Raw genomic sequence first — 14137 nt, forward strand, 5'->3', positions numbered from 1 at the left:
CTCTGTCTCTGGCTACTTTTTTTTCGTTGAGTTGGTTGAGTGTGAAGATGTGGTCAATGCAGGATCTTCCTGCTCGGAATCCTGCTCGGAATCCTGCTTGTTGTTCGATCTCTAAAGGTGCATATTCATTTTCTATTAGAGTTTTCAAAGTCTTTCTATATAATCTGCTCAAGGTGCTGGTTACAGTAATACAGCGATAGTTCTGGCAGTCTTCTTTGTTGTCCTTTTTGTGTATTGGGGTTATCCAATCTTTTTTCTGGTATGTTTTCTCCGTTTGTGTAATTGTTGAAAATTAAGGTTATTAATTTGATCGATTTTACATAAGTTTTTTACAAGTTCCGCTGGGATTCCTTCTGGACCACACGCTTTTTTATTTGTTAGTGATTTTATTATTCTCTCAACGAATTCGTCATTTAATTTTACTTATTGCCCATTTTACCGGCCAAAACAACCGGCCAAAGACCACTTTTGTCGAAATTGAGTTTATGACCTCTGGCCTTCAAAAATACCTCTGCGGATCAAAAACCGTACACGTGCTGTATAAGAAATTCAATGTAGAACAATGTGGACGGTTATTGCACCAAAAATATTAATAGTATAGTCCTTAGGATCGATATAATATGCACATTTTATGTATTCCTGTCTATTTTCTTGAAGTTCTTCTTTGTAGTGGGTTTTCCATTTTTCTAAACCCATAGTTTGAAGGTTTGTATTATTTCTGTTGCCACTTCTTAGATTTCGAATGAACCTCCAAGCTTCTGAGGATCTGCTTCCACCACGATGACATTCCACTTCCTTACATCTTTGTTCCCAGATTGGGTTTTATCATATGTATCTTGTGATTTCAACCATTTATGATACTTCTGTTGCTTTATCTATCTATAAAAACTAATGATACCGTTAATTTTTCTAGGTGTGTTTGTCCGATTGGTTTCAAAGGTAAAGATTGCAATGAATTAGAATTCTGCAAATTGCAAGGTTGTCCAGCCGGATCCGAATGCAAAAATCTGGAAGATGGCTACGAGTGTATAACGAATAGTACCTTCAACGGTCTACAGAAACCTCTTCAATACCATTTAACGATAGATCCATCAGCCGACAACAACTTCGTGTATGATTCCCTAGAACTGAACTATCGTACCCGTTCATGGGGTACCGTTCTATTCGCAAAACATAAAGAAAGTTATTTCACTGTTTTCATTTACCACAACGAGGTGGTGATAGAATGGAACTTGAACGGAATGCCAGAAACGAAAAGGTTCCGCAAAGACAGGTTCAAGGGCCAGTGGATATCTTTGCTGTTCCTTTACAAAAACCAAAAATTCAGAGGGGGTTTTAAAGAGCATGTTATGGACGAATCATCCGACTTCGAAGTGAAAGAGTTCGACATATATACTTTTACAGAAGTATTCAAAGACGGAGTTGTATACGTTGGTGGTAGTGATGGCCAAACTTTTGATTATCAGACTGTGATAGACAATACAGATACAAATATGACTGGGTATATTCCTGTTAGTGATACCACTACAGCCGAATCTCTCATCAGTAATTCGTTAGAAAGCAACGAGCTATCAGAAGACGTATTACTATATAAAGTGGACCAAGATAAGAAGACTGATAATTTTAAGGTAAAGTAAATATTTTACTAATGAATTATATACACATAGTTTCAAAAGTTATACATCACCCAAAAGTTTAGCTATTATTAACTATTTTTAGCAACTAATGTTATAGAGTATAGATCATTGATAAAAAAATATCGTAACTTTGACAGATATTTTTTGTTTTAAAACAGATGACGTTTTTTAATAAATAAAAAATGAAAAACTAAAACATTTATTTCTAATTAAAATTGCTACCCCCACTCCTCAGCTAAGGCAGAAGAAGGGGTAACAAGGGGTGTGACCGGCCAGCTATTACCTTGTCTGGCAGCGGGATGGGTTGTGGGCCTTAGACGACCAAAAGAAAACCAGAAATCACGGGCGCCAGTCGGATCCTCGACGGTACAACCCCTAGGCAACAGTGATCTTACTTCTGAACCGACAAGAAGAAGAATATACCTAAATGATCGAATGCTACAACTGCTACGCTATTAAACACAACTACATCAAAATAAATAAAACCACAATACACCACAATAATTAAATATATTATTACCTAAAGGAAACAAAAGAATAATTGATTGACTAAGAAAATATATGGGTGACTCTCTTATGCTGCTTTTATCGATGCAAGAAATTATATAACGCAGTCAATTAAATCAAATAAACAGTAAATGAATAATCTAAAAAAATCATTCAAATATACCTGGGCACATGAGTAAGTAGTGGTGTCTTTAAAATCATAAATAATAAATTCGGGATAGACTTTCCATTTACCATTACACATTTTCAAATTATATTTCAGATTATCAAAATTAATTTATACACATAGCTCGCTTTATTACCCTGTATATGTATTATCTGAGCAAGTTACGGCTATTTCAAATTAAAACTTAAAAAGAAATTTATATAAATTGAACAAAATATAAATAATCACCTTTTTTTTACAAGCATAACGTTTTACAAACGATTACCTACTTGTCGATGTTATGATACTTTTTTACATAGATATATGAGATAGTCAGGTCTATCTTGTATGCGTCGACTACAACAAATATTTATCGTGCAAAAATTCAGAATGGCTTGCTCATGATAGTTAGCTTATAAAAATTGAAATAAATGTTTCACTGTATTTCTCCACAAAACAAAAAAAACGTTAAAGACTTACCTCCCAGGTCAATAAGCAATATAAATAAAAATAGTTATTTACACTTCTCCAATTGTCCCCAACTAAGGTCATCACAGTCCCGCGGGACTCCTATAAATCCTATAGAAATAACTGAATGAGTTACCAATCCACCCGTCCCACTGGAAAGGTTCAGCTACCCCGCATGGTTCCCCCAGAACCTTAATGGAACCACGTGCAAGCGAATCCAGGAAACTATCATTCACCAAAACTCCAACACAGTACTACAGCAAAATATGCAATATGTTTGCAAAAATCTGTCATCAGAGATAAAAGTATACGGGAAAACTGTTCCCAAAAAAAAACCCTAAAATAAATAGCCGGTATTACAAAAAGGTGCCACGATCACATGGTCAAATCATGGCGAAAAGTAATAAAAAAAACACTTACTCAAAATAATGCCGCAATTCAGATTATCTCGAGGTTTTTCTATAATTGGTCTCTTTTGATCCAAATAATTGAAGAAGGGTTTGGTCCAACCACATTCACCATCCTTCCAGGTATGCTACGGCCTTTAAAACCACCAACTGGTGAAGAGAACACCTCTTTTCCGAGCGCCGTACACAAAATAAAATGACCATACTTTCCACTTTTTACTTCCAATAAATTCCTTCGCTTTATCGAAAGTGTCAAACGCCCACGACGTTGCCAAGCATCTACGACCACCTAGAATACCCGCAGCACAGCCCATCTACGGCATTCTCACATTACACAGTACTATTCCTATTTATACTAAAATACCCTAAAAGTATTTCCAACATTACTAAGATATGGGAAATTATGGAAAAACACGCTCCGCGAGAATTCTTTCTTACCTTAGAAAGACAATCATCATGAACAATAATGCCAAAAGTCCATCTGTTTTCCAATTAACGAAATAGCTCCACACCAGAGGTAGAAATTATAGTTGACAACACCTGCGTTCTGGGTTTTTGACCTCAAGGTGACACCATAGGTATGAAATAATTAATTATTAATTTACAAATATCAATGTTGTGATGGATATATAGGGTGGAGTGTCGTAGTACGATTTTGAAACGTAACAAAATGTATTTAACAATTATTTGAATATCGTGTATTTCCACCACGGGAATGTGGGCCACAAACAAGCCTGTGTTCGAGCTCTAATACTGCTAACAAGTCGATCAATCATTTCTTACCGCAGATTCTTCCATTCTTCTCTACAGGCATCGTAAGTTCATGGTGGATTCTAGGAGAATACCTTCGGCATAAAAAGCTCTGGAGAGCACATCCCATGCATGTTCAATGGGGTTCATGTTTGGAGACAACAAAGGTCACTCTGTCTCAAGATAGTCATTCACAGCTTGAGTCCTATGTGGGCTATGTTATCATCCATACATACAAAATTTTCACTCACAGCTCCTCGTCATAATCTCACACGAGGTTCCAAAATCCGTGTTATGTACCTTTGATCTGTTCCCGTCAATAACCACCAATTCCGTGCTTCCACCTGCTATAATATGTGCCCAAAATATAACACTGCCACTAGCGAGAGGAAGTATGGGACGGGCATGTGCTAGTTGTACAGCTCTTGTTGGCTCTCGCCAAACACGAAATCACCGGCTATCACTATTTAAACAGATTCTGGTCTTCGTCTGAAAAAAGCACCAAATTCCCAAACTGTTGAGGGAGCTGCATGTGTTCCTGAGCCAACTGGAGGCGGTACAAAACATGTCTAAGTTGTAGCTCACGAACTCTTATTGATCGACGACTACTCAAACCTGACTGTAAAATTCTTCTTTTTATTGTAGCCAACGATACTCTGACTTCTGTAGCATGCCTGAAGTCTATTTGGAAGACTGGTACAGAGATAGAAAAATTTCTCCGAATGAAAATTCTGATATATCTATTGTTGCTCAATGGTAACTCGGGGTCTAAATGAGAGAGCTCTATTCTGTATTGTATTCTGTATTTGTCTAAAGAAACCTATTTCATATATGTGGGACGAGCTGCTGTAAATGGCCTTCTTCAACTAAAACCTTGATTACACGTAACGAGTATTGTAGCGAGCCAGTGTTCTCGGCCGAGTGCTCGTTTGGTATAAACATACTAACGAGTGCTTGGTCGAGCACTCGACCCAGTCATATGGCGAGACAGTCACTCGGATCTTGTTCTATTTACTAGGCCGAGTCTTCGACCTCCCACCCTTCAATCGTATACTCGCCAATCCACTCGGTATGTGTAAACAACACTCGCTGTGTAACTGTGCACATTACTACTTCATCAGAGGAGACGACTTGTGTTAATCAATGTGATTTGTGATTCTCAAAAATAGCTAACAATAAATGGAACTCAGATAGGACAATAAAGTTTAGTTCAATACTATAGATAAGTCACACTCGTGCTTATGAAATTTCAAATCTTTGGAGTATAAAAATAAACAAAAACGTGATGCAACATATGTATCGATTGTAGAAGAAATAAATATTGTTGGTTTTAAAACTCAAGAAGTCAAATAAAATAAAAAATTTAAATTCGACATATAGACAAGAAATAAAAAAATCAATGAATCGAAGAAATCGGGAGCAGCGAGATTTGGTCTTCTTAAAATTCGTTGTCTATAGTCCAAAGCCGCTTATCTCCTTCTCATAATATATCCGTCAATTCTTGTATAAAAAATGGTATAGTATAAGCCGTTTGATATATTTTTAATGTTAGCTTTACGATCCATAAGTACACTACTCCTTGTTTTTGAGAATAGAATGTAACGGTCACGTTACTAACTTAACTCTTTAATTATTTTTATAATTATTTTCCTTCGCTCTCCCATTTAAATTCTCTAATTCCTCGTATAGGACCACTGACGTGACGTCATACCTCGGTGATGGAACATACTCCACCTATCGAGAATTATTTCGCGTTCGGTGAGTTTGACGTCGTACTCTTGGAAGGAGAGACGAATGTTCATCACTTGACCTGTGGCTGTAGGTGAAGTTGGTTGCTACCATAGAATATTAGAATGGCGGTTGGTTTTTTATTTTATAACATCAGTGAAAAGAAAAAAATTACCACAAATGGTTTTCTACAGTAGGGTGGCATGTGGGTAGAACAACCCCTCTTGGAATCGGAATAGAAATCACGCCATTTTGGAGTAACCACATGGTGAACTCATAGCCCTTTGACACCTAGGGAAACCACTACAGCCACAGTCAAGTCGCCAGGGAATACGTCCTTTTGGGAGCAAGCTATGGGAGCGTTCCAGCTCAATTTTCGTCTTGGCACCTGGGCCTACAGGAGCCATGGGGTCGCACCATCCTGGTGCATCATTTTCTAGGATGCAACCGCAACCTCGTTTGGGAACATTTAGTGAGGTGTTTTAGTAACTATTGGTTTTTTTTATATTTCAGACTATCTGTTAAATACACTATGTTTTTTTTCCAGATTTAGGTTACCTCTGGTTTTTTTTGACATATTTGTATATTAGATTATTTGGTTCCCAAACTTTGTATCTACGGTAACTTCTTGTGCACAGGAATAAGCCTAGAGAAAATTAGGTTTTTAATACTTTATTATTGCTTTGATATTGGTTTATGTAATTCGGGTAAATTTATTTTTTTAATATTACTAGCTTGTTTCCCAAATATTTTATTGTTATTCGCTTTATTCCATTTGTTCGGTTAATTTAGGTCATCGTAGGTATTTATCTCAACTTCATTTCTATTTCATTCCTTGTAAATTTAACTTGCTTCCTTCATTATTGTATTTTCCCTTAGTGAGGCTTGGGCCTATTTATTTATATTACTTTTAATATTCATCGGTTTCATTTGGTTGTACGTAGCAGGCGTACTATAACCATTTGGTAGAAGACTTATGTAATTTTGTACCCTATATGTAAGTAAGAGGTATATCTTTTGTACATACATATAGCAGGACTGTTGTTATATGATATATCAGGTTTAACTTAACTTCTGTATAACTTATGTCATTTTAGAGTCACATGATATACACTTTGTGTAACTCAGAGGTTGTCAAAAATCTAGTAGTTATTTTTAATAAATATTTATTTATTTTGTATATCAATTATTTTATTACTCCTTTATGTTCATTATTACAGATTTAATATACTTATTTAATATTTGACAGCAGTGTAAGATACCTGGGAAAATGATCGAAGATCATTTTCATGGCGCCCATGATTAGTTAGTTTTATTTATTTTGTTCGTTTTTAGTCATTATTCATCTCCATTCATTTTCAGTATATTATTCTTATTTTATTATTTCATCTTCTAGTCATCATTACTATCTATATAGAGCTACTGTTCTTCGACAGGCATGCAAACGAGCCGTATCCATCCTTGAGTGTCAAGTTGCTCTCTTGCATCTATAGCTAGCCAACTCTATTCAGTTTGCCTCTATCTCTTCCCACTTCTACTTCTATCCCCTCTAATTCCCCTTTCTTCAGTACTACTGCAAAGTAGTATTTTTTCCTATTGCGGCTTCTCAACGTAGAAGCCACTGCACCCTTTTCTTTACACACACCCCACATACACATTCTCTTCATTTTTATACCAGTTCCTTTTTATTACTTAGTCTTTTCTTTTTCATTACTTCTGTTGGAGTATATCACTCCAACAGAAGTTCATTTTGTTACACTGGCTGCCCAATGCGTGGTGCCAACCGTTTTATGGTTCTAAGACAGTAGTTCTTTTAGTTCAATTTTCTTTTATTGGAATTTTCTGTTTTATTAACTTTTGAATCTTTGTATACATGTTACTTCTGATTTATTTTTGGTCTTTAAAACTTTACGAATACTAAACAGGTAGACTTATGCTGCTTTTGGTTTTGATTAGTTGATTTCGATACCTCATTTTTAGTTTTAGTGGTACAGCTCATATCTTAGTTTGGATTTTGTATTTTTATTGGAAACTTATTTATGTATTTAGATTGAGTATACATAACTGACATTATGTTCTATTAGTTAAATTTTTATTCCTTCTACCAATGGTAGTACGTTTGCGCGTACAATTAATCGTTGAATATATGCATACATTTTTTTCTAGTATGGTTATATTTTATACATAACTAGAAATCATTTTCAGTATTTAGGTATTTTATTTACGCTATTGATTTGATTATTTTTATATATTTGCTGGCATTTTTTATTTGTTGGTGTGTCGCTAATATTTTCTCCATATGTATCTTTGTCTTACAAACTTTAGATTATATTTTATATTTGTTATTTTTGATATTTGGGTTGTTTGGTAAGACAGGCACACACCACAAAGCACAATCAGTCCACAACATTAGCTTCTACACATGATACGTTGAATTCGCATGGTTCGGATGATTACAGATGGTCATCCAAATTATTTTTCTTTAATTGGTAGTGTTAAACATAACAATTATAATTATTTTATAGTAAAGTAGTTCCATTATCCATCTCAGTTTCTAGTTTTATTATTGTTGATAATAATATATCAATGTGGGTACCATAATATAATGCTCATAGAAATCAGATACTTTAGGTTGAGATTTAAATATAAATTCTTTATTAGTTAGGAAACATTGATACTATTTTCCTACTAAGTTATAGAACAGTCTTCAGAAGAAGATTACCTTAACAGTGTTGTTCAAGCTAATCTCTTCTTCTGTTTGTCTTTAGCTTAGCTCAAATATTTTTTTTGTCATCTGATAATGCAGGTACCTACATACATTGCTTGATTTCATCTTTGGCTTTGTTGTTGATGACTTTTAATTTATTACTTATTAATTTAATTATTATGTAGTACTTTATGTATGAGTTTAACTTTTTTTTGGTATTAGGCATGGTGCATTTTAATTATTATTATGAGTCAATATTATTAATTGCTAATCCTGTCAGTAGGATTATCCAATTAATAAAAACTTCACTTGTATTTTTGTCTAGTTTTTGCACACCTAACCCCTAAGTTAGAAGGGTTGTTGACTATTATATATTTATATATTTGGATAGGTGAACTCATACAAGTACCTACTCTTGGTTAATATGGATATTATTATGGAACTATATGTTATGCACTACATATGTCAGATTACCTATGTGTTATATATTTTTGAATATTTGATTACCTACTATTTTTTTTATATTATTTTTATATCTTGTTATTGCATTTGCCATATTGGAAAGATGTGGTTGTTAATTTGTTATTGGGTTACTCTATTGACATTTGTCACAGATATCTTAAGTACATTATAATAATTCAGACCCTTATTTCCTATACATTATGATTCTGGAATTAGTTTGGAATTTTGATGTAAGTATGTGTGAATTCTTAAGTCTTTCATATTATTTCCTCTAAGAATTAGTCTGTGTGTACTAGGATTTAGTGAATACGTGGGTTCGAAGTTGTTGTTCGGTACGTGGCCAGTGCTGTTCGATTAAATTTCGTAATCTATGTCTTTCATGGCTGAGTATGCAGATGTTTATTTATCATAATATTTCTGGTCAGGAAATGCCTGCAGCATGTCCTAACTATTCTTGTCTAATTAGTCCAATTATTCCAGTTACATATTTACAATTTGATAGGGAAGTATTTAGTTTATATTTTATCTCGTACTTCATAGCATGTTTGTTGTTGACTATCCCTATACGCAGTAGGTTTGTTAAGTCAGTATTTGGAGTGTTTAGACAAATGAGTTGTTCATCAGAGTATATTCCCACTTCTTTCCTTAGGCATTAGTTGCTATTCAGATTCTGGAATATTTCCTGAATAATTCCACGTATGTGAGAACGCATGAATTTGCAGTTTTATTTAAAATTGTGCTTGTTCTCGTCAATTTTTTTTCCCTATCACTTATCATATTGTTTTTCTTCCTATTATTTATCATAGTGCCATAGACCTTGTAAGTTCACCATTCATTCTGTTTTCTTTCTTACTTATTCTTATATTAGTACCTTATCTGAGTCTGGTTATTCTCATACATCTGTTGTAGCAACATGCTATAGTTCGCGAATACCAGCACGAATTAAGTTTATGTAGTTTCTATAATATCTTAGTCAATACACTTTAGGTATTTATCTTACTTTTGATTTAGTCAGGTTACATCTCTGTTACTTAGTCTGTTAGTAATTTTTTATTCTGACTTATTTTGATTACTTAGTTTGGATAGGTTCATATTACCGGATGAGGGTGTATGTAGACCTAATTTATTTATTTTGTTCAGTATTAGTTACCATTGGATCCAATAATTTAGTTTATTTAGTATTAGTAAGAATTGGTCCATAAATTTGCCTGATCGTTCTTCTTTGGATATACTCCTATATAAATCTGGTGTCCATTGATAGTCCGATTCTGGATAAGTGTCCGATTCTTCATTTATTTTGTGTATTTGGTTGGATAGGTTCGTATTACCGGATGTGGGTGTACGTAGACCTGATCTGTTTATGTGGATTAGTATTGGTGCAAATTGGTCCATAAATTTGCCTGGTCGTTCTTCTTTGGATATGCCTTTTATGAATCTGGTGTCCACTGATAGTCCGACTTTGGATTAAGTGTCCGATTCCACATTTATTTTGGTTATTGAGTTTTGGATTCCTTTGGTATGTTTATTATTGGTATTATTTGGCATTAGTGAGAGTTGTTCCATAAATCTTCCTGATTGTTCTTCTCTGGATATACTATTATGAATCTGGTGTCCATTGTTAGTTCAATTTTGGATTAAGTGTTCAATTCTTTACTTATTTTAGTTACTGATTTTTTTTTAATCACTTTGATACATTTACTTGTGATATGGTTCGAATTGGCTCACACCTTTTCCTGGTTGTTCCGTCCTTGGATATATCCTTTATAAATCTGATGTCCATGGATAGCTCAATTTTGGTTTTGGTGCCCAGTTCGACACTTAGCATTATTATGAACTTTAGTACAATATTTAGTTTTGTTTTGATTTTTAAGCAATATTATGTTAATATTTGGTAGCAGAGAGTAACATAGTAACCTTCTAATATGAATTTGAGTAATTTATTTATTTTTCCTGATCATCAGTTCATTCTTATTGGTAATCTTGCGAATCAACGTGGATTGTTAGACTATTGTAAATTTAGTTGTTAATATTTTGAGGTTTAAAAAAAAATTTCTTTGATAAATTTTTTTTCCCGAGTAGAAGGGGATTGTAACGGTCACGTTACTAACTTAACTCTTTAATTATTTTTATAATTATTTTCCTTCGCTCTCCCATTTAAATTCTCTAATTCCTCGTATAGGACCACTGACGTGACGTCATACCTCGGTGATGGAACATACTCCACCTATCGAGAATTATTTCGCGTTCGGTGAGTTTGACGTCGTACTCTTGGAAGGAGAGACGAATGTTCATCACTTGACCTGTGGCTGTAGGTGAAGTTGGTTGCTACCATAGAATATTAGAATGGCGGTTGGTTTTTTATTTTATAACATCAGTGAAAAGAAAAAAATTACCACAAATGGTTTTCTACAGTAGGGTGGCATGTGGGTAGAACAACCCCTCTTGGAATCGGAATAGAAATCACGCCATTTTGGAGTAACCACATGGTGAACTCATAGCCCTTTGACACCTAGGGAAACCACTACAGCCACAGTCAAGTCGCCAGGGAATACGTCCTTTTGGGAGCAAGCTATGGGAGCGTTCCAGCTCAATTTTCGTCTTGGCACCTGGGCCTACAGGAGCCATGGGGTCGCACCATCCTGGTGCATCATTTTCTAGGATGCAACCGCAACCTCGTTTGGGAACATTTAGTGAGGTGTTTTAGTAACTATTGGTTTTTTTTATATTTCAGACTATCTGTTAAATACACTATGTTTTTTTTCCAGATTTAGGTTACCTCTGGTTTTTTTTGACATATTTGTATATTAGATTATTTGGTTCCCAAACTTTGTATCTACGGTAACTTCTTGTGCACAGGAATAAGCCTAGAGAAAATTAGGTTTTTAATACTTTATTATTGCTTTGATATTGGTTTATGTAATTCGGGTAAATTTATTTTTTTAATATTACTAGCTTGTTTCCCAAATATTTTATTGTTATTCGCTTTATTCCATTTGTTCGGTTAATTTAGGTCATCGTAGGTATTTATCTCAACTTCATTTCTATTTCATTCCTTGTAAATTTAACTTGCTTCCTTCATTATTGTATTTTCCCTTAGTGAGGCTTGGGCCTATTTATTTATATTACTTTTAATATTCATCGGTTTCATTTGGTTGTACGTAGCAGGCGTACTATAACCATTTGGTAGAAGACTTATGTAATTTTGTACCCTATATGTAAGTAAGAGGTATATCTTTTGTACATACATATAGCAGGACTGTTGTTATATGATATATCAGGTTTAACTTAACTTCTGTATAACTTATGTCATTTTAGAGTCACATGATATACACTTTGTGTAACTCAGAGGTTGTCAAAAATCTAGTAGTTATTTTTAATAAATATTTATTTATTTTGTATATCAATTATTTTATTACTCCTTTATGTTCATTATTACAGATTTAATATACTTATTTAATATTTGACAGCAGTGTAAGATACCTGGGAAAATGATCGAAGATCATTTTCATGGCGCCCATGATTAGTTAGTTTTATTTATTTTGTTCGTTTTTAGTCATTATTCATCTCCATTCATTTTCAGTATATTATTCTTATTTTATTATTTCATCTTCTAGTCATCATTACTATCTATATAGAGCTACTGTTCTTCGACAGGCATGCAAACGAGCCGTATCCATCCTTGAGTGTCAAGTTGCTCTCTTGCATCTATAGCTAGCCAACTCTATTCAGTTTGCCTCTATCTCTTCCCACTTCTACTTCTATCCCCTCTAATTCCCCTTTCTTCAGTACTACTGCAAAGTAGTATTTTTTCCTATTGCGGCTTCTCAACGTAGAAGCCACTGCACCCTTTTCTTTACACACACCCCACATACACATTCTCTTCATTTTTATACCAGTTCCTTTTTATTACTTAGTCTTTTCTTTTTCATTACTTCTGTTGGAGTATATCACTCCAACAGAAGTTCATTTTGTTACAAGAAACTGAACTGACTCGGCTCCAAATTCAAAAATTGTCAAATACGTATAAACAATCTCTCGCCCTCATCACTGTCTCGGTCTAGTAACAGTTTGCTGTCTCGCCACTGTACTCGTTACGTGTAATTAAGCCATATAGCGTTAATTTTTGCACGGTGTAACTCTGAAATTAAATTACGATTCACGTTATAAATCACGTTTTCACAAATTTTACCAGAATAAATTTTTCAAATGTTTACACCTTGGCAAAACCAGATCAATTAAATGGGTATTTAAATAAAATAAAAATACCAAAAAAGGTTTATTTTATATGAAAAAGGTCTATTAAATCTGTGATAAGGATCTTCTTCTTTAAGTTCCATCTTCTATCGAAGGTAGGAAATCATCATGGCAATGCGAACCCTTTTGACTGCCGCTCTAAATAGCTCTGCACTACCTACTGCATTCGAACCATTCCCGTAAGTTCTTAAGCCAGGATGTTCTTCGTCTTCCCATACTTCGCTTTCCTCAGATTTTGCCTTGCATAATAAGTTGTAGTGAGTATTTTTAACCTCTCATCACATGTCCCAAGTACTCAAGTTTTCGTCTTTTGATAGATAGTATTATTTCCGGTTGATTTTCTATCCTTCTAGTTACTTCCACGTTTGACATTCTTTGAATCCATGATTCGTAAGATTGTTCTGTAACACCAAAATTCAAAGGCGGCCAACTTATTCAAATGGACTTGTTTCAATGTCCACGCTTCCAAGCCATAAAGAAGAGTAGAGAACACGTAACATCGAAGCATCCTTAGGCGTAGTTCTAACCTTATATCCCGACAACAAAGAAACTTGTTGAGTTTAATGGATGTATAAAAGTGTAAAAATCTTGAATACGAGGGGCGATGCATAACTTTTGGAACTATATAATATATTTTTTTCCATATTATTTATAACAAACATTTCACATTTTAAATTCACTGTAATTCATAATGAAATAGCTATTTGTATAACGAGGGAGGAAAAGGCACTTTACTCCCATGTTATACATATGATTTTTCCACCTTCCTCAAATATCAACTAATTTTTTCATTTTTAAATAATTTATTTATGTAACTGACAAAATTTATTTGAGCACTAAAATAACAAGTAGGTACAGTATAACTGTCAACTGTCAAATATAAGTCAAATTATTAATGTAAACATTGTTAAATCAAAATAACAATTTACAGTTTTTACTATTCTGTAAAATACAGGGTGCTCTATAAATAAACGTTAAAATGTATAGATACTTACGTAATAGATATTAGAATATTGTATAGGGCGTCAATAAGTTATTTCATCAATGACATACCATGACGTCACTTTTACTT

The 14137-nt window shown here is 34.1% G+C and overlaps 1 protein-coding gene across 1 annotated transcript in view; it reads left to right on the top strand.

Annotated features, from left to right (window-relative positions):
* The window catches only part of LOC114344625 (protein crumbs), a 220675-nt gene that overhangs the window by 172997 nt on the left and 33541 nt on the right, over window positions 1–14137 (top strand). Inside the window, exon 17 of the mRNA XM_050650029.1 lies at window positions 914–1628. Coding sequence (XP_050505986.1) covers window positions 914–1628 — 715 coding nt within the window. The remainder of the gene's footprint in view (window positions 1–913; window positions 1629–14137) is intronic.

The sequence above is a fragment of the Diabrotica virgifera genome, chromosome 1, assembly GCF_917563875.1.
Source record: "Diabrotica virgifera virgifera chromosome 1, PGI_DIABVI_V3a".
NCBI classification, from domain to species: domain Eukaryota; kingdom Metazoa; phylum Arthropoda; class Insecta; order Coleoptera; family Chrysomelidae; genus Diabrotica; species Diabrotica virgifera.